Genomic DNA, 25,004 nt, shown 5'->3' with positions numbered 1-25,004 from the left:
TCTTCCCTCCCAATACCACTCATATCTTTCAGCCACTTGACCATTCCATTTTGGTACCCGTACAATATGGCTTGTTCAGAGAATCTGAAAATCCCATCAACAATGTAAATAAGTGGTTGCCCCTGGTTTAAGTAAAATAGCGTGGGAGAAGTCTGCCGCAAAACAGAATATCCAAAGTAGGTTCAAGGCTTCCGGAATTTTCCCTTTAAGGTAGCAACGGAGAGCAACCACGTGATTAGTACATATTGTGTATTTTCACGTGAATTTATTTGCGGATTTCCTTACACCTTCATACATTTGTTGAAAAACAAAAGGGGATTCTGATAGTGTCATGTGACTGTGTATGACTTCATGATTAAGGGGGACGGCTCGATGGGTACCTAGAGGAAATTAGCCATAGTTTATATTAGGAATAGTATGCTTCTATATAATAAAGTGTTTAAATCGAGGCAGGCTACTGACAAACAAGTTGATGGTGCAGGGGTTTCAACAATATCGTTTAAAGTCAGCATTTCGCAAATTCTATAGTCTTTATAACGATCTAGTTTGCCAATACATCCTATCATTGGGTCAAATGCTGTCTGACATGTTACATACCGATTGTTAGACTGTTTACCTGATCAAGATAGGGTTCACGGCGTATGTGACCGGTCAACAGGGGATTATTGCTCCTCATAGGCACCTGATCCCACCTCTGGTATATCCAGGGGTCCGTGTTTGCAAAATATCTATTTTGTATTGCTTCTAGGAGTTATGAAATTTATCACTGTTTGTTATCTTCACCTTTCAAATGAATGAAAATGATTGTTGTGAATAGATAAAGCGTCATCCATATATCTAAATGTCGAGTTGAAGGCCACAATCTCAATATCCTCCTAAATTAACTGGATTACTTATTACTGATTTACTTATTCCTTTTTGATATGTTTTAGGATAACGTTCAAATCTTATAATAAATAGAATTGAGGAAATCGAATGGTTTCTAGGGACTAGCTATCAATAACTAACTTTTGAATAAAGAAATCATATGTATTTCTAATTCTGCTTACGTTTCGTCAATTCCAACTGACACCTTTGTATCTCACACACCTGCTACCTCTTCTGATGCCCTGCCCATGTCATGTTAGTGCGTTGTCTACCACTCTTGTTACATTCTCAGAGTCTGTAAAATCTAGTGCTGGTGTTAGTAATGATGGTCGAATAATTTTCGTTTATGATTGAAGGCTGCCAAGAACTATGTCTCTTAGAAATATGATTTGGTGTTGATTCTGACTGTAATTCTAAACTATATTGGTAAACGTGTTTCCCAATCAATGAATCTTCCGGGGTATAACACACTTTACTATGATTGAAAAATAAATGTTTGAAGGGAAATTAGCCATAGAGTTTCCATAGTATCTTTAAAAAGTATAGATGGAATGGATTCAATATTTCAAATGATAATTTTTAATTCGCGGAGAGGTCGAAACATAGGATTATTAGCCTATTTGGTTTCATCACTCAATGCAGAAACAACAACTAAAGGCAGCTGTGTTAACGATCGGTACGTAGAACAAGGAAATGCATGTTTAAACAAATATCAAACTGTTAAGATTGACACGATATTAATATTTCTATAGCCACTCTTATTACATATTTTGATACTTTTTGCTGTATATTTTATTTAGAGTACCTGGGCATTTATTGAGCTATAATTGTCGGTAATGCAGACGCTCGGAGACCACTTAACTTAATTGTGACATCGCATCTGCCTACTTAACACGATTATTGTGATATCAGTTTTCAAAACCATAACCTGGGAATAGACTTAAGTCTAAATTTCAAATCCAATTAACTTTTCAAATATTTTTCATAAGAACATAACATTTCTAGTGTTTTGATTTTTAAAAGTCTATTTTCAGTGTATGGATTTGAGGCCTGATATGTTCACAAATATTCATGGACGTAAAGAACTTCGTTTGCTAATTATAATATTTTCTTTTAAAATTGAGCATTTATAGAGTTAGAAGTAGATAGATGTAGAGCAAATGTGATGAAAGGTGAAGATAACGAACAGTGATCAATCTCATAACTCCTATAAGCAATACAAAATTTAGTTGGGCAAACATGGACCCCTGGACACACCAGAGGTGGGATCGGGTGCCTAGGAGGAGTAAGCATCCCCTGTCGACCGGTCACACCCGCCGCAAGCCCTATATCCTGATCAGGTAAACGGAGTTATCTGTAGTCAAAATCAGTGTGCCAAGAACGACCTAACAATCGGTATAAATACGTCAGACAGTATTTGACCCAATGATAGGTTTTTACTGCATATCGGGAAATATGCCAGCTCGTTATCGTTTTGCAGAATTTACAATAACAAAAACACCTCACAGAGTCCGCTTTTCGGCACAAGAACTTCTGAAAATATATTTCCCTATATCCAGTCATTAACCTACATGTATAAATAATGATATGACTTGGAATAGTATCTTGTGAGTGAAATGAATCCAGTGGGAGGATAAATCCATATCAGTACATTTTGAATTTTATTCATGGGTTAATTTTTTCTCAATATTTACTGAATTTAGAAGAGTACAAAATTTGATTCTTGGTAAAGGTACACATACATGTATATTCAAAATATTAAAATATAGATATTCTTCTTAGATTTATTGGAAGATAGAATCTAATTACCACACATTTTTCCACAAACGAGTGCTGAACGAATTTTCACCATCACAATGGTGAATGCATTCGTAAGTTTTTACTAATTCTTCTTCATTCTGATCGAAAGCCATATTTAAAAGTTAAAAAATTAAGTCAAAGAAAAAATGATTGACTTTGATCTATGTTCTAGCTTGCAGTTTTCTCTCATGGTACAATGTACAAACCATTGTATATGGTACTGTATTATTCAGGCTGCGTCTATAATAACATTAAGAGTTTTATCATCTTCCTTTAACTTTTTCTGTAGCCTGCCCTACAGGTTCCTATGGAGATAATTGTTCCAATACTTGTCCACCCCCGTCGTATGGGGAGAACTGTGGTTTCCAGTGTAAATGTAGTCTGGATGAAATGTGTAGTCCCCATATAGGGTGTGTCAAAATAAGTACCGGTAAGCATACAAATGTTAGCAAAACATTTACCGGTAAGAGTAGAAAGGGTGAAACAAAATAACTTTATCTAATTGTACAAGGAATAAAACAGAATAACTACTGGTAACTGTACAAATAATGTATCATAATAAATACCGGTAACTGTACAAATGATGCATCAGAATAACTACTGGTAACTGTACAAACAATATATCAGAATAACTACTGGTAACTGTACAAAGAATGTATCAGAATAACTACCGGTAACTGTACAAATAATGTATCAGAATAACTACCGGTAACTGTACAAATAATGTATCAGAATAACTACCGGCAACTGTACAAATAATGTATCAGAATAACTACCGGTAACTGTACAAATAATGCATCAGAATAACTACCGGTAGCTGTACAAAATATGCATCAGAATAACTACCGGTAACTGTACAAACAATATATCAGAATAACTACTGGTAACTCTGCAAAAAATGCATCAGAACTACTACCAGTAACTGGACAAGTAACTGGTAACTGTACAAAGAATGTATCAGAATAACTACTGGTGACTGTACAAATAATGTATCAGAATAACTACCGGTAACTGTACAAATAATGTATCAGAATAACTACCGGTAACTGTACAATGTATCAGAATAACTAATGGTAACTCTGCAAAAAATGCATCAGAATTACTACCAGTAACTGGACAAATAACTGGTAACTGTACAAATAATGCTTCAGAATAATTACCGGTAATACATATAGTACAACGAATGCTTCAGAATAAAGACCGGTAACTATACAAATAATGCATCGGAATAGCTACCAGTAACTGTACAAAGAATGCATCAGAATAAAGACCGGTAACTGTACAAATAATGCATCGGAATAACTACCGGTAACTGTACAAATAATGCATCGGAATAACTACCAGTAAGTGTACAAATAATGCATCAGAATAACTACCGGTAACTGTACAAATAATGTATCAGAATAGCTATCGGTAAATGTACAAAGAATGCATCAAAATAAGTACCGGTAAGCATACAAATGTTAGCAAATCATTTACTGGTAAGAGTGCAAAGGGTGAATCAGAATAACTACATTCAATTGTACAAGGAATAAAAAAAGAATATCTACTGGTAACTGTATTAGCATAATCACCTGTAATACAAAGGGTGTATCCAAATACGCATAGGTAAGAATTCACAAGGTTTATCAAAATTATACAAAAGCTGTGTTACAATAAATAATGATATAAAATGGATCTATCACAATGACTGTCGTTAAGGGTAAAAGTACGTGTTAGAATATTGCCGATAAGATTTCAAAGGATAAATAAGACTTGCTACATGTACATTGTACCGATAAGTGTACAAAAGGTTATTCAAAATGACGATTGGTTTGAAGCATGTATGAATAATATAATTTCTAATTTTATAACAGAATCTACTTCTTCTACAAGTATCAAAGCGGAAAACGACATAAAGTCAATGACTCCATATATTACAAATCAAAAGTAGACAAAGCACTTCCTTTTTCTTTGAATACCATTGCTATCTTAAAAGTATTATTGAGGGTTTTTGATTGGGAAATCTCAGGTAACTCTATAGTCATGCCTGTGCATGCACAAAGATTAGACTCCATGAATGTGAATAAAACAACAACTGTTGCTCTAGTGTTGTTTTGGGAAAATGGCGTTCGGCATGAAAATTGTATAAATGACAATTTATTTATATATCGTAGTTCATTTTGATACCGAGCAGTATTCAATTTCTATTACATGAATATACATATACATGCAACGTGAAGATAACGAACAGTGATCAATCTCATAACTCCTATAAGCAATACGAAATAGATAGTTGGGCAAACACAGACCCCTGGACACACCAGAGGTGGGATCAGGTGCCTAGGAGGAGTAAGCATCCCCTGTTGACCGGTCACATCCGCCGTGAGCTCCATATCCTGATCAGGTAAACTGAGTTATCCGGAGTCAAAATCAGTGTGCCAAGAACGGTTTAATACTAAAATAGTGTAAATATCGTCAAAATTAAACCAAACGTAGACCGTATATAATTTACCCCAAAAATTTACTTCACATACAACATATTGAAATCAAAGCATACATCTAGCAATGCTTACAAATAGTTATATCAATGATTAAAACAAAACATCATTTACTTAAACTTTAGCTAAATGTATCTTTTTTCATGGTAATTTTGCTTTATATTCCCAAAATGTTATAATTTCACATGTCAAACTCAACATTTCTCTTCATTCTCCTCCATGTTTAACAGGTGATGCTCCCGTTAAATCCAGTAGTAATTTTTTCCAACACGTGTTTAACATTAATGTTATGAAATACACAAACAATTTTACATGAGTGTTGTTCATGTAACAAGCGATAATTTTACAGTCGACTATATGTCATTATCGTTTTAGATAAAAACATGAATGAAATTGAAAATCAGAATTGCATGTATAATGATCGCAGTAATTGATAAAAACGTTATTATACTTCATTTTATAATATCTGTACTTCAAAAAACGTAACATTTATTTGTCGTGCATTTATGTTATCTTAATATCAAATGTGTGTGATGCGGAAATTTTTCCGGAAATATAAGATTTGATGATTTCACAATGTGCAGAGGGAATGCGATTGACGAAAGGCCCTTTTTATTATCAATTGAAGTACTACATTTAACACACGCAATTATCACCCATCGCCTTGTATGTGCACATATCAAATTAATGACAAATGCAAGTAAAATTTTGAAGTTTTGGTTAAAAAATAGCGATCCGGGTAAAATCGGGAGTGTATTATTCTACTATGTAACGATTTGGCGCCATTTCGTTTGTATATTTAAAGAGAGGGTGTTGCCCACAAATGACTTTGATAGATAAAAGTGCATCATCTTCTACTTCATATTTCTTGATTTTACTAAGCCAAATTTATATGCTAAGCGTACCTTCTCCTTACATAACTATATATAAGGACCATCAACATCAAATTTATCAAATGCTCTCTCTCTCTCTCTCTCTCTCTCTCTCTCTCTTGAGAGACGTAAACATCATATGCAAGTGATAACGGAATATTCCTACATAAATATGGGAAGTTGACAGTGGAGAAGTTTAAGTCATCCCGTTTGTCAAAAACCTGAGTCGTTAGTTTGCTGTTAAAATCTATTTTCAATCAAATATCTATGTATGATTGAATATTGTTTTATGGCCCTCTTGAGAATATTTCACTCATATGGAGATGTCACTACTGCCGGTGAAGGGCTGCAAAATTTAGGCCAATGTTCGGCGCTTATGGCCATTGAGCAGGGAGGGATCTTTATCGTGCCACACCTGCTGTGACACGGGACCTTGCTTTTTGCGGTCTCATCCGAACGACCGCCCCATTTAGTCGTCTCTTACGACAAGCCAGGGAGTACTGAGGACCTATTCTAACCCGGATCTCCACGGGAATCTAAGTACAAAGCCGATGTGGAAGACTATGTGGCGTCTTTTATTTTGAATTCACTGGGATATATCTAATAAACATACGAATGAAAATAAATATTGTTATTAGATAAAGGGTCGTCGATATATCTAAATGTCGAGTTGAAGGCCACGAAAAGAATTTTGTTTTACATGTAAAAACTTTTGAATAAATTCTGCCTCATAACAATACAAGAATAGGTTAGCTAAGAAACGAGCACGATTGGTGCTGATCGGAATTCCAATACTGTTGGAAGACGTGATCACACAAAAAAAAACTACGAGGATATTGTCAATAAGTAAATCCAGCATCTTTTTAATATTAACTTTAGAGTATTTGTACGTAGAATCAGAGTGGTGCTTAACAAAGTGAATGACTGATCACAAGATATAAATACACCCTTTTTCCATTTTATTGGGGAAAAACTGTCTATGATGTGAAAATATATGGTCTTTTTAATTCATCATGAGGAATGATCGAGTAAAGTGTTGAAAAGTCATACGTTCTTATGTTGTTCTGATGTTGTTGATTTTTAAGAAAAGCTTTGAGATTTCAAATTTTCTAAAAGGTATTTAGATTTTTTTTTAATAATACACCACTTCTGGTATATGTTGTGGCATAATAAGTTTGAATATTCTCTTTCGACAACAGTAAAACTTTTCGCGAGGAGCAAAGATAGGGGTTTACTGCATCCAGTATATATCTGATTATTTTATCATACTTGGGGAAACCAGCTATTTATACAGTCTGATGAACAATGCGTTGAACCTTGTTAGTTGTTACGTACAAGTGAAGGTGTGCATCCTAAATTCTGTGTTTCAGAAAAAAGGCTGATCAAAATTGTCCTAAAAATGAAAAATGAAATCCACAGCTTAAAATACTGCGTAGTAAATCAACATAATATAATATTGATATTAAGACGATATTTTCACTAGAATGAAAAGAAACTTCATAAAATTATAGACCCTACAGGTTGAATGGAACATGTAGGGAAGGAGTACATCAAACACAAACTTTACCCAAATTTTGTCAGATGATTCTTACTAGGGTGAAATTCCTTCTGATGAAAGGTGAAGATAACGAACAGTGATACATCTCATATCTCCTATAAGCAATACAAAATAAAGAGTTATACAAACATGGGTTCCTGTATATACCAAAGGTGGGATCAGGTGCCTAGGAGGAGTAAGGATCCCCTGTCGACCGGTCACCCCCGCCGTGAGCCCTATATCTTAATCAAGTAAACGGAGTTATCCGTAGTCAAAATCAGTGTGCCAAGAACGGCCTAACTATCGGTATGAAACACGCCAGACAGCATTTGACCCAGTGATAGTTTGTATTGGCGAACTAAATCATTATAACGACCATGGAATTTGTTTAATGCTGACCTTAAACGAGATAGTTAAAACCCCTGTGACATGAACTTGTTTGTAAGTAGCCTACCTCGATTGTTCTATCAATTAAAGCATAATGATATAATATAAATTTTGGAGTAACGCTTTGATAAACTGAGAGTTATATATGAAATCTGAATTTTCCACTGACGAAAACAAAATACAAAGATAATAAACTTCATTCAAATTGTCATGTTATGCAATAATCACCATTCTCTTCTCGACCATCTTTACAAATTTGAATTTCAATCCAACCCATGCGGATATAAACATAATTTAACGCGACTCAAATCTAGCAGTATGATATGTAAACAATATTCATTTATTCTGAGCATTCGTGTCCTTCTCTTTTCATTCTTTCCTTCCTTTTTAATGCTTGATATTTTTTTTTCGCACTAAACCTGCAATTGCAATGTGTACTAAATGGAAGGTAATGCACTGATGAAATATCATTAATGAATTATGTTAACCTCGTATTATAAAGAATAGTGATTGGGTAACGAAATCAAATTAATTTCACTAATCATTGAAATATTGATATAAAAATTCAGTGATCAATTGGCCAATTATCATAGGTAAGTATTGGTAAAACATCATGGAGAAGTTATATTATAGTCAATATGAATGTTTCTCATCAAATATATCTTGCAAATAAAAAAATGTATGTTTTAATATAGAGTTTCCTCTTTCTGAAATCTGTCTAGCAATATTTCTCTAATGATTAAAAACTTTTAAACATGCCTGTCATTATTGTAAAGATAGTTTCTTCCTCTTCCCGGAGTATGTTTTTACATGATATATCTTATTTGATCAAAAATATCTCTTTAACTATTAGAGATACTGGTACATCCCCCATTGATAATAAAAATGTATATCTATTTTCTATTACAGCATCCACTTTTTCTACAAAAACCAAAGCCGGAAACTACATGAAGTCCACTCAAAACTCCATAAAACCGGAAACTGACGCTGCAAGAAATAACATCTCTTGTATGTCCAATTGATTATGAAAAGACCAAATTTCATTTAGTTTTCTGCATGTATTAAGCATTTCATATTTCAGTGAAAGGTACAAAAATTTAAATGCATACAAAAACCCATTCTTGGACATCTTTTGTTTTCAATGTTGTCTTCCCATGTTTCATAGTAACAAAATGTGAACTTAATATTTTATTTCACTAATGATTTTCTTCCTTTTTTCAAAACATTATCTGCTGCATTGACTAACAAATCATTCACTTCTATTTCCCTTTACTTCTCTTCTGTCATTTCAACACCAATCTATGTGATGAAATAGTTTAACGTACAGAAAAGTCGTTTTAAAGGTGACAATGTATAAACCTGACAATATAGGCAGGTTTTTGAAAGTTTGCATATGTAAAAATAATATACGTAGCAATTCTCAAACTAAATTTAGAAACTACTTTCAATGGAGAAAAATATTACATGAACAATTCCAGTTATTCAATGGCTGTTTTTGAATTCTATAAATCCATCAAATAAAGTACATGTACACGGGAAAAGGTAAGTAAATCAAAGATGTTTTTTTTCTTTTTCGTTTATCTACCCGTCTCACGTAGTCTTTGTAGCTGATAAATCCTATTCCCTAGAAATAAAAAAGATGTCAACTTATTATTATTAAACTATTATGACATGAAATCCTGGGAAATGATTACACAGAAGTTGAACTGGTGCTTGAAATGAACAACTGGCTTCACTGGACGTTATACAGATAAATTACTATTCATTTAAAATATCAATTCTGTATTTTCATATTATGTTGTGTCTATTTTACGATGCCTCGTTCGATATTAGAATTGAATGATAGGGCGTTCCATTTATCTATTCTGATCATCCTCACAAAGCATCCATGACTAAAACTTCGTGTAGTTTCGGATAAATCTCTGTTTATCTTAATATTGATGTTCCAAGATTAAATAGCGTACATGTTATCCGAATTTCAATGCCCAAGACATTGTTCACCACCATTTTCTTACCACTTTTAAACCCGACGGTCAATCTGGAATTCACGCGAAGGTTAAATTCGGCAAAAACGCAAACAAACAGGTGTATCACAACTCTTATAGCAAACCACAAAGTAGCATGTCTGAAGTTGAAATGGAATGAATGGTAAGTTAGGTGTCTTTATTATATAACGAATCAAACATATTTCATTTATTTGCTGTCGTGTACCATTTCACTGCTTATTACTTCTTTATGCTAAATAGATGATATTTGGTGCAAGGAATTATAAGTAGTCTTTTTGAAACTGAGATTTCTTATTTTTGGTATTAAATATTGTAATGTATTTCCCTCAGATTTTTCCTTATGGAGTTACCGATATATCAAGAATTTCATAATATTTCTATAGATATTCAACAATTCATTACGTAAAATTCGAATTATTGGTGTCCAGAATTCACCTGGTCTTTTCATATCAGTAAAAAGATAGGAATTTAAGGAGGGATTTGGCTTCACTAACTGGATCTTCAGGGTCATCTTCAGATGGTCTAGTCATACAACCATCAACATGTGATGCAAGTTTCTATAATCCAGAAGCTCGATATTTGCTGTGCTTCACGTACTTGAAATGAAGTGTCCTCTCAATAACGTGCAGCAGATTTAACAATAGATGATGCAATGCAGTCGAAAGGTATTTTATCTTGGTAAATACACGTATATAATACTTTGTATATTGGATATATATATATATATATATACATTGTATCGATATGATATTAATGGTGCTTTTTGTAATCTATGTGCTTGTTGGTTTACTTTTTGTCCAGTTTATTCATTGATGCTGTTTTGTTATTCAATATGTAGATCTAGAAATTTCTTGTTGCTTTTAGATTGCAGAGTCTCAAGTCAACCTATCCCCACTATCACTAGATACAAGGCTAGCTCCATTTATACAACAATATATGTTGTGATTTGATTATATCGACTAGAGTAGACTGTCAAATTGTTTGGATCATGAAGGACTCCGAGTTGACCCCCCCCCAAAAAAAAGCATTGCAAAGTCGATCTGATTTTTTCAACACTTTCATTTCTGAAATAATTCAAGGGAACATAGAAGCAGAGCTGCTGTATACGGTGTAAATGCTTTTACATCCACATAGCCAGCTTGTCTAACATGTCAAGTAGCCAGTTTATCCTCTAAGTGAAGAGGGTGTACCGATAGAGTAAAGTAACTAGTCCAAGGATACAAATGATACCACAGAGCTTAGCTACTGACCGGAGATTTTTCAGCACTGCATATCATTTATATATGAACATGTCATAAAACTAATAAGCAAAAGATTTTTGTAGTTGAAAATGAGACACGAGATCAAATATTTTATCATCTGAGATGATGAAATAACAATTTAATCAAGTTGTTTCTTTCAAAGGGGTGCTTGCAATTTTACAAGAGAGCTACAAAGTTGGAAAATATTTGTTGATATAGGTGGGTATATTTCTGGAATGTGACGGAGAATTTTATGGTTCTTGATACCCTCATTTGCTTTTTAAACATGAGTACGGACCATTGCTATCTTGTAACATAGTGCTGCTTTTTGGGGCGTAAACTCATCACATGTTAATGAAAAAAAGCTATGTTCAAAGAAACATCTTGTGGCAACTGATCATGAATAGTAAAACCTTTGTCGGCTAGAATAAGATTCCTGCCTTAAACTTGTTTAAAACTTGACTAAAGCTTCGAGACGGAACCTGGATATATGTCTACAAATGTATATGGGAAAAATATCCCAACACTAGCTCTTCTATCTTAGCTGTAGTGTGATGATTAATTCAACACTATAACATGAATAACAATTTTCATGTTTGACGTTATCTTTTTAATATCATCACTTGATCATTAAAATCGTTTTAAAAAACACATCAGTAAATGCATTCATTGACATTATTTTTCAAAGATGAGAAAATGTTTTGAGTAAAACTTTAAGTTGACAGCGATGCCTCTATGTATTGATTCAAATGATTATTATGAATGTAATAAAGCTGATAAGGTTAACATGTGTAAATAGATTTTTCAGCATCTAGCGTAACTTCCGTGGACACGAATGACCGACTCTGAGCATCTTCTTAAACCTTTGAACAGACGTCGAATTTCATGTTGTTGCCACTCCTGATACATTGCCTGTACTATTTCATTTAATGTTTGAATTTGCCGTGTCGTTTGACGAACTCGGCGACTGATGGAAAAGTGAAGAGTGAACAGTAATTAATCTCATAATTCCTATATAGAATACCAAATTATAAGAAGGACAAACACGGACACACCAGAGATGACATTAGGTTCCTAGGGGGATTAAGCATCCACTGTTGACTGGTCACATGCAATGTATCTCTGTAAGGGTATTCGGGTAGTTTTGGAATCCAATATCGATGCGGTAATTCATAGTCATTCGTTCCATGGACTGAAATATGAGATGTATTTTAAATAAAAACTGTAAGTTGGATTACCAAATGTGGAATTAAAGTCAAGTTCGTTTAAAATACAGGTGTACTGATGGGCCTTATAAACAAAAACAATGTTGTTACAAGCATTGTCAGCTTCAATATCTAAGTCTTTCATCACCTCTGGTTTATCAGATACAGAAGAATAGGTAATACACACTTTTGTTTTAAAGTGTCTAATACAAGACTGAAATTGCTCTTATATTTTGTATCCGCTCTGACAAAATGTCAAGTTCTTCTTCGTATTTAGACCATCATCTGGCATAATCTTCGACATAATTCATAATAGAGATGAAGCTTTGTCGTCAATTGAACGATCGGAGCTCTCTGAATTTTGGATCTTTTAAGATAAATGACTTGAGGTCGTCATTTTCAACTATGGCAACAGTAATTATATGTCCAGGTGAACTAAAGTTCAAACATGTAGGTGAAATTTGTATAACATAGTACGAAAACCCAGAAGGCTCATTGGAGATTCGAAATTCAAAATACGAGATACGAAATTCAAAATACGATATTCGAATTTCGAAATTCAAAATCAAAATTAACCAATCAAAATGAAGGTCACAATAGATTAAAGGTTAGAGGGTACATGCATATACATGTAAACTTAAAATAATGAGAGAAATCTTATTTCTCTAATATGTTTACCAAACAACGAAACATTTCTTCTAAAACTATGACTGTTTTGATGTATGCTTAGCACACAGACAGGCCCGTAGAAAGCGGGAAAGGAGGCAAACAGAAAACTTGTTCCAGCTCCCGCATATTAATTCTACACTGTATATGATAACCAGATCAAATAATGACGAATACACATCATGATATACCTTAAAGTGGCATCTTATATGAAGCCTATTAACCGATAATACCCCTCCAACAATTGATTCTAGTTTGATTTATTCGGTTATCTATATACATAATGTATAAACAATGCAGGAAATTCGATTCATGAATATATATTTATCTCGGATTTATGTTGTATTTTTTTTTTTTTTTTTTTTTTTTTTTTTTACAATTTTCAGGCTCCAGGAAGCTTAACTACGTGCGTGATAACGGCAGAATACTAATCTATCCACGTTTTAAAATTATTTTATGCACTGATTCATATTATATCAGCCTACGTACCACAGGAACTGGTAATTTTGTCTGTGATATAATAATAGTAGGGGTATATACTATATCACCTCCTAGTATTTATTGGGGATGATATAGTATAGAACCCTACTATTACTATTACGGACAAAATTACCGGTTCCTAGGATTATACATACTTGAACATAGAACATGCATGTACAAATATAAATCAATGGGACAAGCTATTTTTTTTTTAAAACGTGGATAAATTAGTGTTCTGTTGTAATGACTAATGACGCACGTAGTTAAGCTTCCTGTTCAAATATTAAAAAATATAAAAAGAGACAACATAGATAGGAGAGAAATAATTATCCATGGTTCGAATTTCCTCTGTTATTTACACCCAGGCGCATATAAAAAATAAACTGGTGAGGAAGATATTTGTACAGGTATCTGAAGTATGGACACTACTACCACCACCCCTCCCCCTTCTGATCTTTTCTGCGGCGATAAATTCTCCGAAATGTGTGGATTTCTTGTCGATCCCATCCCGAATTCGATTTATATATATATTATATATAATCGTTTCACGCCTTTTGTAAGTTTTAAAGATTGACATTCTACCGGTATAATAGAATACAAGTTGTTATACCAATAGAAGGCTAAGACAATCTCTAAAGCTTACAAAAGGCGTGAAACGATTATATAAATCGAAATTTATATTAAGCTTAACTACGTGCTTATCATTGTTATATAATTTTATATTTTTATTATATAAATTGGGGTCTGATAGACAAGGAATCCACACATTTCTAAGAAATTATCGTCGCAAAAAGAAAAAAAATCAGAAAAAGGGGGGATGGGTGTTGGTAGTAGTGTCGATACGGTGTACTTCAGGAGCCTGTAGATATTTGGTCAAACACTATAATGGGTGGATTGTTCCCAGTTATTTTTCCCTCTCCTCCCCCTTTTGAAATATTGCCAGTCGGGGGAGGATGGGGGGGGGGGGCATGAGCCTGTGTCATTGTTAACATGTACGGTTATCTTCATGTAAAATAAATTATAACAATATGATTATTCAAGCAGAAAAAAAAATGGTATACGGGTAAACCTATAGATTAATCTAAAATCAGAATCCATTGCTACGGGGTGTCATCAGTTAATTTTATTCATATAACCTTCGATTCCATTTCGATCAAAGTGTACTATTTGAGGTGTATTCCACCTGGTTCCACCCCCTCCCCGCTTTCTATGAATCTGACTTTCTACAGGCCTGTTTGCATATAATGACATGATTTATGATGTCAAAATATTGCCCATAATATGAATCAGTGGGATAAGATGATCTTTAAAACGTGGATAGATTATTTTTCTGTCATAATGACACATGTAGTTAAGCTTCCTGGACCCTAAAAAAATGAAAAATAGATCGGAGAGAAATATTTATTCATGGTTCGAATTTCCTCTATTGTTTATATATGATAGATAAAATCTTGTCCCAAACACCCTCAGCCTACGGGCCTGTCTGCATTCTAAGCATACATCATAACATTTGTAGTTTTAAAAGAAATGTTTCATTGTTTGGTAAACATATTAGAAGAAAAAGCTTTCTGCTATATTTTAAGTTTATATGCATGTACTCTCTACCCTTTAATTTATTATGACCTACATTTTGATTGGTTAATTTGGATTTTGAATTTCGAAATTCGAATCTCGTATTCTGAATTTCGAATCTCGTATTTTGAATTTCGAATTTCGAATGAGCCTTCTGGGCTTTCGTAACATAGTCTATATCTTTACACTATAAAGTTTGTAATTAAAAAGATTGCACACAATTGTGAATTTATATTTCTAGGAAGTACAAGTTGCAGACTAGAACTTGAAGTATGATGGAATGAACTTTTTATGACGATCTTGTTTATGCTGACAACATTTACTTCTTTGTTAGTAAATTTAAGTTTAAGAACAAGAAGGCGTGATTCGGAAGGATCATCATCCGTAACCCGCACTGTTTTAAAGATCCTATGATGGATTCAAAATTACTCCTACCATACTGGTGAACATACTTATCACGAATGAAATTTTCAAAAAAAGCTAAATGCACCATCTCCTCATTTTCTTTGATACCATCAATGGACAATGGTTTCTGCTTTACACACTCTAAATCCTGTGTGTGTTCGATTGGGATCTCAAAAACTAGACATTAAATAGGCCCAAGACTTATTGATATTATCAGAGATTTTATAGAATTTGTGGTAATGATATTAATATATCTATTACTGCAGTAAAATAGTTTAATTCTCCTACATGCTGCGTTGTTGAGTTACACTCCGTTGTTTATATACGGTGAATACTTTAGTACGGTACTGTACAAACACAGTATTATTTTCATACGAAAAGAGTATTAAATCATCGAACTACATCATCTAAAGAGTATGATTACAACATGGAAGATTCCTATCAACTATTATACAACTTTAAGGTATTAGAAGTTGAAGATTAACGTAGTTAAACAACCCCAGACAGTTGAATACTTCGACGAACATCGTAAACGCACGTGCTCAGCACCTTCAAATCTCAGCGAGATTTTAGCTTTAATACGTCTTATCATGCAATAAGAAAATGTTAGGCAAGACCTACAAGTGTCAAAAACTTACATTTAACTCTCTTGATGATGTTAAATATCGGAGATAATCCGTATCAGCCGTTTTCTCTGCAGAATATATCTGCACGGTTTACTCTACAGACAGCCATTTTACTTCATGAATAATCATGAGGTCGGGGTCACGTGACGTCAACAGGCTATATATTGCCGAACCCGACTGGATTTCAGCACTTCGGTCACCGCATCCCCAGAGATGAGTCAACAACAACTGTTTCAGCCCGACATCCCCAGTCAGAAGGTGCATATTTAACATCTTATTGTTTAGTTGGAAATATTTGTTATTATGTTTCATTCATGAAACATCTCAATTAGCATCACCCTTCTGCATCAGCATCATCATCACCATCCCCTTATTTACTACACCTTCTCCATAGAATAGTCAACACCTTCTCCGGAATTGATTGATATCTATTAAGGACTTATTTAATAACCGTCTACTTAGAATTGTTGGTTTATACAGAAGGTTATCAACCTGTTGGTCAATGTTTTGCACCTTCTAATAGAAGTCAACACCTTCATACACTCAGTGTACCTTCTAATAGAAGTCAACACCTTCATACACTCAGCGTACCTTCTAATAGAAGTCAACACCTTCATACACTCAGCGTACCTTCTAATAGAAGTCAACACCTTCATACACTCAGTGTACCTTCTAATAGAAGTCAACACCTTCATGCACTCAGTGTACCTTCTAATAGAAGTCAACACCTTCATACACTCAGTGTACCTTCTAATAGAAGTCAACACTTTCATACAATCAGTGTACCTTCTAGTAAAAGTGAAAGTCAGCACCTTCATACATTCTGTGTATTTGAGAGAATATCTGGTCAGCACCCCCAAGATAGGAGAAGGTCAACCCCGAGATTAACCCATGGAATTTACGGAACATATTTTGACTTTGTGTTTTTCTCTTAACCTTAATAAATTTTATAGGAACTTTTAATCATCTTGGTCATTGCTTGATTTGAGCCAGGTACAGAAGGGCTCACATACTTTGAAACCATCGAAACCATTAATTATAGTAATTTACAATTGGTCTCGGAGCGGAACGTTTCAATATATATGTTTTGTATGACATGTTAAATTTGTTTCTTCCACGTTTGATGGATGTTGGGTATGGACATTTTTCTGTTTGAGCCCCCTCCCCTTTCTGGGGGATGCCTCATATTGGTATGTTTCATATCGTCGCTGTCTTGGGTGGAAATTTTCGATCAGGCAAGCTGTACTTAGCCTATTACATGGATGACCAATCACAGCGCGCCGTTAGGACGCTTTGTTTGCTTGGAGTGCAACGACTGCTCAAGTAATTTGTATACACAAAGAAAAACTCAACCCTCCACATCCTCCTTTTGTTATGCTACTTTGATATGTGTGAGCTGGCCTGTTTTATTTGTAAGACCCACCTTATTTGATTGCAGGCAACTCTATTTTGATCTTTCATTATGTGTTGTAGGGGGTCATATTGCATAATCATACCTATGCGATACATATGTTCTTGTATTTTTGTTTTCGACTCATTCTGACCCCCACTAGCTATTCTGTAATATAACTTCGTCATTTTCAAAATAAATGACATTTTTTCAATTCACATTACTGTCCTGTTTTCACTGCCTTTATCAAGTAACAAGCAAAGACTACTTGGCAAGTCATATTAGATAAGGAACATAGATATATTCTTGTATCAACACTATCATTGCTCTTGATTGTCTGATATTTGAATCAAGAAAATTACGAATTTTCAATTCAAAGAAGATACAAAACTTTACACCAACCAAATGTTTGATTTCCCATATTGTCATTATCCTACACAGGAATTATATATATATTCAACATATACCAAATTCAATGTTGTGTGTGTATATGCCTGCGTGTGCGCACGCGCTGAATTCTTGGCCATCACAGGGTCTTTAAACCACTGCTGGCTATGGATGACGAAAGGCGAAGATAATCGAATAGTGATCAATCTCATAACTCCTATAACCATTACAAAATAGAGAGTTGGGCAAATACGGACGCCTGGACAAACCAGAGGTGGGATCAGGTGCTTAGGAGGAGGAAGCATCCCCTATCGACCGGTCACACCCGCTGTGAGTCTTGTATCTTGATCAGGTAAACGGAGTTATCCGTAGTCAAAATAAATGTACCAAGAACGGCCTAACGATCAGTATGAAACACGTTAGACAGCATTTGACGCAATGTAATAATAATTGTTCTGAATAATACCGTTAGTTCCTTAAATTAACTTTACTAACAAAGGAATAGCTGCCTTCGTCATCAGCAACACATTTTGTCATAAAAAAAAGTGATGTCTTGTATTCCAGCATATTTCAAGTTTAAGTCTGCACCCTGTATTTATTACAAATATACTTCTACTTTTCGAATCCAAACTTTTTAATACAAAAAAAGAACAACTTTACAGCGCCTAGAAATAGAGCATCATATACATAATCCACCTACGTGTTCTTGTTCTTCGTCTTCTTTACGCCATAGGCCAGCTGGGCATGTCATTACTGATGATGCTGATACAGTTGAAAATGAGGACGTGAATAACTTATTTTTAAAGATCTTAAATTCAGAGAATCACGATCTTTCAATTGGCAATGCACCTTCATCTCTATTATGAATTCTGTCGAAGATTATGACAGTTGATAGGCTAAATATGAAAAGAAAGATCTTGAAACATTGTTAGAATGAAAACAAATTATCAGAGGAATATTAAAATCACTTATTAGGTACATTAAATCAAAAGTGCATACCACTCATCCATCTGTGTTTAGTAAACCAGAAGTGATAGAAGATTTGGATAGGTTACGTGAGGAATATATATTAGTTCCAGATGACAAAGTTTTAACAACATTGTCTTTGTAAGGCCAATTATCAAAACTCTTATTTTAAATAAATTCGGCATGAATCCCACTTTTGGCCTTTCTACTCAAACGTTGTCGTAGTCATCGTCTTATCACATTTCCGACTTCTTTTTTCAAACCAAGAATGGATCAATATCTATCAAACATGGTACTTAACCACATTTTTTAAAGGGAATTGAATTTTCACATGGATATACTAGTACTAGAGAGAGATAGGAGCGAGAGAGAGAGAGAGAGAGAGAGAGAGAGAGAGAGAGAGAGAGAACACAGGCTATCAAAGTCTTATCTCTCGCATCGTTCTGATGAACGGGAATAAAGTCCATTTACCAGCGAAATCAATCGTTAGTTATCGTCTACTGCTTCTCAAATGCGAAAAATCGATAAAGTGATTTGTGTGTAGCCTACCTAAGTTTGGAAATTGATCATACACAGAGCATGTTCTCGTGTATCGAATTAGTTGAGAGACATACACATTTCAGGGTCGTACAATAGTACAGAGTATGATTTAAATTGTGTTCTTAATACATGGTATAGGACAGTCGGTTCATGAATTTCAGTTTAAAGATTATGAAGAAAATCCATTTTCAAATAGAAGAGGATGAAGAAGCATGGGAGGGCCATCTTTTTCGCTATTTTCCTTGGGGTTTTTTAAATGAGGGGAAGTGTATTTGTTTTTTATGTTTGTTGTTCACTTTTTGGTCAATTGTTTTTGGATTTGTTATTGGTTTTTCAAACAAATATTTAGATATGTTCGAATAATACACAACACATCCAGGGTTTCACAAAACAGTCTTAAGATCTGTCATAAGATAGATTATAAGAGCTTCATAACAGTCAAAATCAGTAAACATCAAACATTTTGTGAAAAATGTGGAAAGTGGCATAAAAATATATTTTGATGAAACTGATATAAAATATTCATGATACATAGTCTAATAAAAAATGAACAAAATTTTTTCATTTTTTCACATTGTTACCATGGAAACCACGTGCCTTTTAGAGAGCATGTTATGCATTTACGTATATCACTAGAATTTCTCTTTATGCAAGCACATGTTTATTTCTGGTTATCATGAAACACTTTTGATTGGATTTTTTATTCAAACATAACACTGATTTATGTTAATTAACATGAATAATTGAAATTCTTTTAACCCCTTTGATAATTATATTGGTTTTCTGGGGCAAATTTTGCGTTCAAAAAGCAGTAAATTTAATAGACTTTTTAAAATAAAATCTACAACCACGTCAAGGTGTACTAAAAGATGTGACGTATGATAATCATAAAATACGACAGTACCGTTTCACAAAACTATCTTAGCTTTACGAAATCTTAAGATAGATCTTGACATCTTATTACACATATTACATTGTAAAATGCCATGTTTCTTTTATCATCTTTTAATTACATAGGTGTATTTGTGAAAATATATATGAAATATTAAAGTAGATAAACTAGATTTTACAATAGTCGTGATCAAGTGTATCAAAGGGTTTTACGCTCGGTTTGTCTATCATTTTATTACAGACATTGTGATACAAAATGAAAGGATTGAATGGTATTTGATATAAACGCCTGTTAAAAGAATAAATGTGGGATTCTGGTATATGTTTATCCACTACTTCTGTTGTGACTACAAACAATAAATGAATGTCATCTGTTAGTGGGATGTTCTTAACGAATGATGAATTCATCACACAGTTTAAAGATTACATATCATGACAAACGAAACTCGTCGATTATGAACATATCCTCCATATAGTCTAATGAATTGTTTCTGTCCCTGAATGCACGTCTTCTCCATATGAAATATCTAACATAGGCAGCCGTCATTTCAAACTTGATGTCTTAAGATTTCTAGCCATCTTGCGGTGATCATAAGATATGACAGTTTGTGAAACAGCTATGAGGGAATCTTAAGATAAATTTTGGTCTTAAGACAGATCTTCCTAGTAAAATAGTTTTATGAAACTAGTCCCATAGTTCAATGTGGTTCCAATAACACATATTAAGCTATAAATCCTCCACATACATTTTACTGACAATTAATATATGCATCCACAATATCGACTATTGCTTTATGCCATTTTGAAATCACCAAGGTATGATTGTTTGTTCTGCTAAAATGTTTCATGAAATTTTAGAAAGAGTGTGGGTAGGTATCGACAGAAACCTTTCCGCTATCATCTATGTTTTAACCCCAAAAGGGCTCTTGATGTTTGGATCTGATTTCACTCGTTTTCTTATTAATTAATAAAAGTTTTCAGACAGAAAAAAATTGCCGAATTGCATGCTCATGATCATTTCGTCAGCATTGAGTATCCAGTACCAAAATCCAATTTCACCTTTAGAAAGGGACTAAAGATTGAAAATGAAAGATAATGATGCTGTTCCCAAACCTATTAATGTTTAAGTAAAGTTTAATCCTCTTAACAGGTCTTTATTTGCATTGAAACCTCCATCATCATATGAAAGTACAGGTTCTCATAATTTCACATTAACAAAAACCTATAATTATTTCATTTGGAACTATGAACATTGATTAAAAAGAAAAGAAAAGATTGTTCAGATATCTCTGATTAATACTCTGTGGAGTAATCAATAATATTTAACAAATTGTGAGTCCAGGCCAACAATCTCAGATATGAAAGTTACAGTTACCTTATTGCAGGCAAGAGGTAGTGAGGATTATCACTTGGATCCAGAGCAATGGCGGATCGGAATATCATCTATTTTGACTTCTGCTATTGGTCTGACGCCATACAAAGACACTTTCTGGTCTACACGTCGGCAAAATGGCAACCCACTTTACCCTGGTAGGTATTAAGGTTCAGCTCATTTTATATCTTGTATTAACGAAGGGGATACGAACCATTGATATATTGTCATCTCTTCAATTATATTTGAATGAAAATATTTTTAAGAAATCAAGAATCACGATATGAATTTCGCTAATACATTAGGACTTTTCAAGGTTGTTGATTTTCACACAAGCAATTAAAGTTTCACGTACATGTATAAATATGTAATGAGTTTGTTTGATAAGAAGCTGTCACGGAGCCCTACCCTGTGTTAGAGGTGTTAGTATCGACCTTTAGTGCTGGACCTGTAGGTCCAGGGGACAAGATCAATAGTTCAGATGTCTATTTGATCATGAAATGTTGTGACGGAAACGGACGTCTCTTAAAACCTTCACTTCCTGCTACTGCCATCGACAGACAAATCATCAAGGTCTGTATGAATGGAAGAGGCGTACACTTTTAACAGGATTGCAATATGCATGAAAAATTCTTAAATTTACACTGATACCTCTATTTGTCACGTTTCTAGCTATGACACAACACTTAAATTTTGAAAACAAAATTATTGCTTACAATTGTAAAAAGCATGAGAATCGCGTATAAGATAAAGAGATTGTTGAATATAAGGGAGAGGAAAACATTTGCTTATGCGACATCAAGACCAAAGCAACATGGCTCCTGTAACGTTTCCACGGACTACTAGTAATTCCCCATCAACATTTCACTTTATCATATGATTTAAACAATGGGAATACTAAATATGTATCATGTGATTTTTATGATTGTTTCTTGTTTTATATCACATTCGATAATGTATCACTCATACAGGAACGTCATCAGCTGTAAGTGAAATGCCACATTTTTTTCACCTATTCAAGGAACTTAGGGCTGCAGTGAGGGTTCTTTATTGTTGGTTGATTGTATATTGTTTAACTTTCCGCTCGAGAATCTTTCATTCACATGGAGACCATTGCCGGCGAAGGGCTGTAAAATTGTGGCCTATGCTCGGTGTTTACGGACTTTGAGCCCGTTTGGTAGTATGGTGCATTACTAGCGGGGGCTATGCTGTCTAATTATAAGAAAATTGGTATTTTTGCCTGTAAAACAATCCACCTTCAGTCCCTGGCTGATACTATCTAGTTGTAAGAAATTTCTGCTTAGTACCCTCAGAATACAACATTCCTGGTAAAGATATGTAAAAGTTTCTAAAACCTTAATTAGTTACCCTTTTCCCTCTCAGATTAGGCACCTGGTCCCACCTCTGGTGTGTCCAGGGGTTCGTGTTTACCCAACTCTCTATTTTGTATTGCTTATAAGAGTTATGAGATTGATCACTGTTCGTTATCTTTCCCTTTCATTAAGGTCTCAAATGAATTTGTCTCCTCTTTATCCATTGATTCATGGTTTTTAATTTACAGGATGCCATTCCATCCGCTGATGATCCTGTAGGGGAAGTGTGGACGTCTTATACAACCATCGTCTCTGACCGTCCACGTGACTTTGGTATTCTTATGGCAGCCAATCTGTCCTCTCCATACACGGTCAAGTTCTCGGACACAGGGTTTCCAGATAGTGTGAGTATAGTCAAACTTAGCATCCAGACACATCACTCCCAGTCAGCACCAGTATAGAAACAATAAGTATTCAGACATGGGATTCCCAGTACCAGTTTATGAACTCAGAGAGTGTGAGTTTAGCCCCCAATAAATATTCGGGACACAGGATTCCCAGACAGTCTCATTAAACAATGAACATTCCAGTTACTAATCTTGTTTATTTCAATAATGATATATTGTCCCATCACGCAGGATAAATAACAAACCATAAAGGAAATAATTTGTATTGAAGTCAAGTCAAGTCTTGTTGTTTTAAACACGTTATACCTACAGCTGAAGCAATCTCTTGCCTTCCCTTTCGGTTTACCGGATATGTGGCAGCCATTTGATGATGATCATCCATTAGTCCTCGGCAACTGCACGCGTGAGGACTTCTGCTTGTACTTGTTCAGTGCCAGAGAACCTGGTTTGTAAGTACCAGTTTTCCACCTCATCCGTGTGAATCATGCAGTACAAAGATCACAATGCCGTAACTAATACTATACTGGTATATTTACAGGAATGGAACAGATATAGTTATATTTGGAGAAATTTCTAAATGGGTACCCATGTCCCCTGAGAGAGTTACTAACATTGTACATGCCGAAATAAACATGCGAGTGGGTATCAGGGGCAAACCTGGAGAAGATGTTACCATGGCATTCTTGATAAACAATTCTACGCGCCAGTCTACATGTCGTATAGGTTCATCGGGTACCGCCATGTTGGATGCCATGTACGGATGCTTTCCAAGTCCCTCACCGTCATACAGACCAACATCAGATCTGACAACGCAGAATTATTACTCTTCAGCTATCGATATTCATAAACAAGGAATACTACTCTGTATGATAACCACATTGTGGAGTTTAGTGATTGTGTAGACAAACATATGCATAGTCGTAGTGTGATTTGTGTAAGACTTTCAAAATACATGAGGACATGAACTGCGACTCTTCACGCCGTCATACTTTTCATGAAGTATGCTAGTGTGAAACATTGCTGTTTATACCCATATGTAATACCAAAAACGAATTTTACTTTCTATAATTACATTTCACTTTCATTTCTGTCGGAATTCCCAGTCATTAAAATATTCGTACTATATTCATGACGTGTTTCATAGCGATTGTTAGGACGTTCTTGGCACAGTGGTTTTGACTGCGGATAACTCCGTTTACCTGAACAGGATATAGGGCTCACGGCGGGTGTGACCGGTCGACAGGGGATGCTTGCTCCCTCTGGGCACCTGGTCCCACCTCTGGTGTTTCCAGGGGTGCGTGTTTGCCCGGCTGTCTGTTTTGTATTGCTTGTAGGAGTTATGAGATTGATCACTCTTCGTTGTCTTCACCTTTCATTCATCAAAATTCATACGCATATTGTCCACATTCATGAGGAAATGACTGTCATTTCAATTCGACAAAGGTAAAAACATTGGAAATGTGAATATACTAGTGTGAAACTTCTGTATTTGTTTGATCCAATATTGAAGTACATGTAAGGATGAGAATTGGGCAGCGTACACAGGTTTCTCTTCTATGAATAAGATGATATCACAGTGCCCATGATTTTCTGT

At 34.6% G+C, this 25,004-nt stretch overlaps 1 protein-coding gene and 1 long non-coding RNA gene across 2 annotated transcripts; both read left to right on the top strand.

Annotated features, from left to right (window-relative positions):
• The first annotated feature begins 3,022 nt into the window (after positions 1 to 3,022).
• On the top strand, positions 3,023 to 10,919 carry LOC130052356 (uncharacterized). The gene is made up of 3 exons (XR_008800665.1): positions 3,023 to 3,097; positions 8,853 to 10,614; positions 10,814 to 10,919. It is a non-coding gene; the product is annotated as an uncharacterized LOC130052356 (long non-coding RNA).
• Positions 10,920 to 23,156: 12,237 nt separating this feature from the next.
• Positions 23,157 to 24,471, top strand: LOC130052355 (uncharacterized). The gene is made up of 3 exons (XM_056157016.1): positions 23,157 to 23,407; positions 23,723 to 23,859; positions 23,949 to 24,471. Exons 1-3 carry the CDS (start codon positions 23,234 to 23,236, stop codon positions 24,310 to 24,312), a joined length of 675 nt encoding a protein of 224 aa, XP_056012991.1. The 5' UTR covers positions 23,157 to 23,233; the 3' UTR covers positions 24,313 to 24,471.
• Positions 24,472 to 25,004: the final 533 nt, after the last annotated feature.

This window comes from Ostrea edulis, chromosome 2 (genome assembly GCF_947568905.1).
Source record: "Ostrea edulis chromosome 2, xbOstEdul1.1, whole genome shotgun sequence".
Lineage (NCBI taxonomy): Eukaryota > Metazoa > Mollusca > Bivalvia > Ostreida > Ostreidae > Ostrea > Ostrea edulis.
This window is presented reverse-complemented; position numbering and strand designations above follow the sequence as displayed.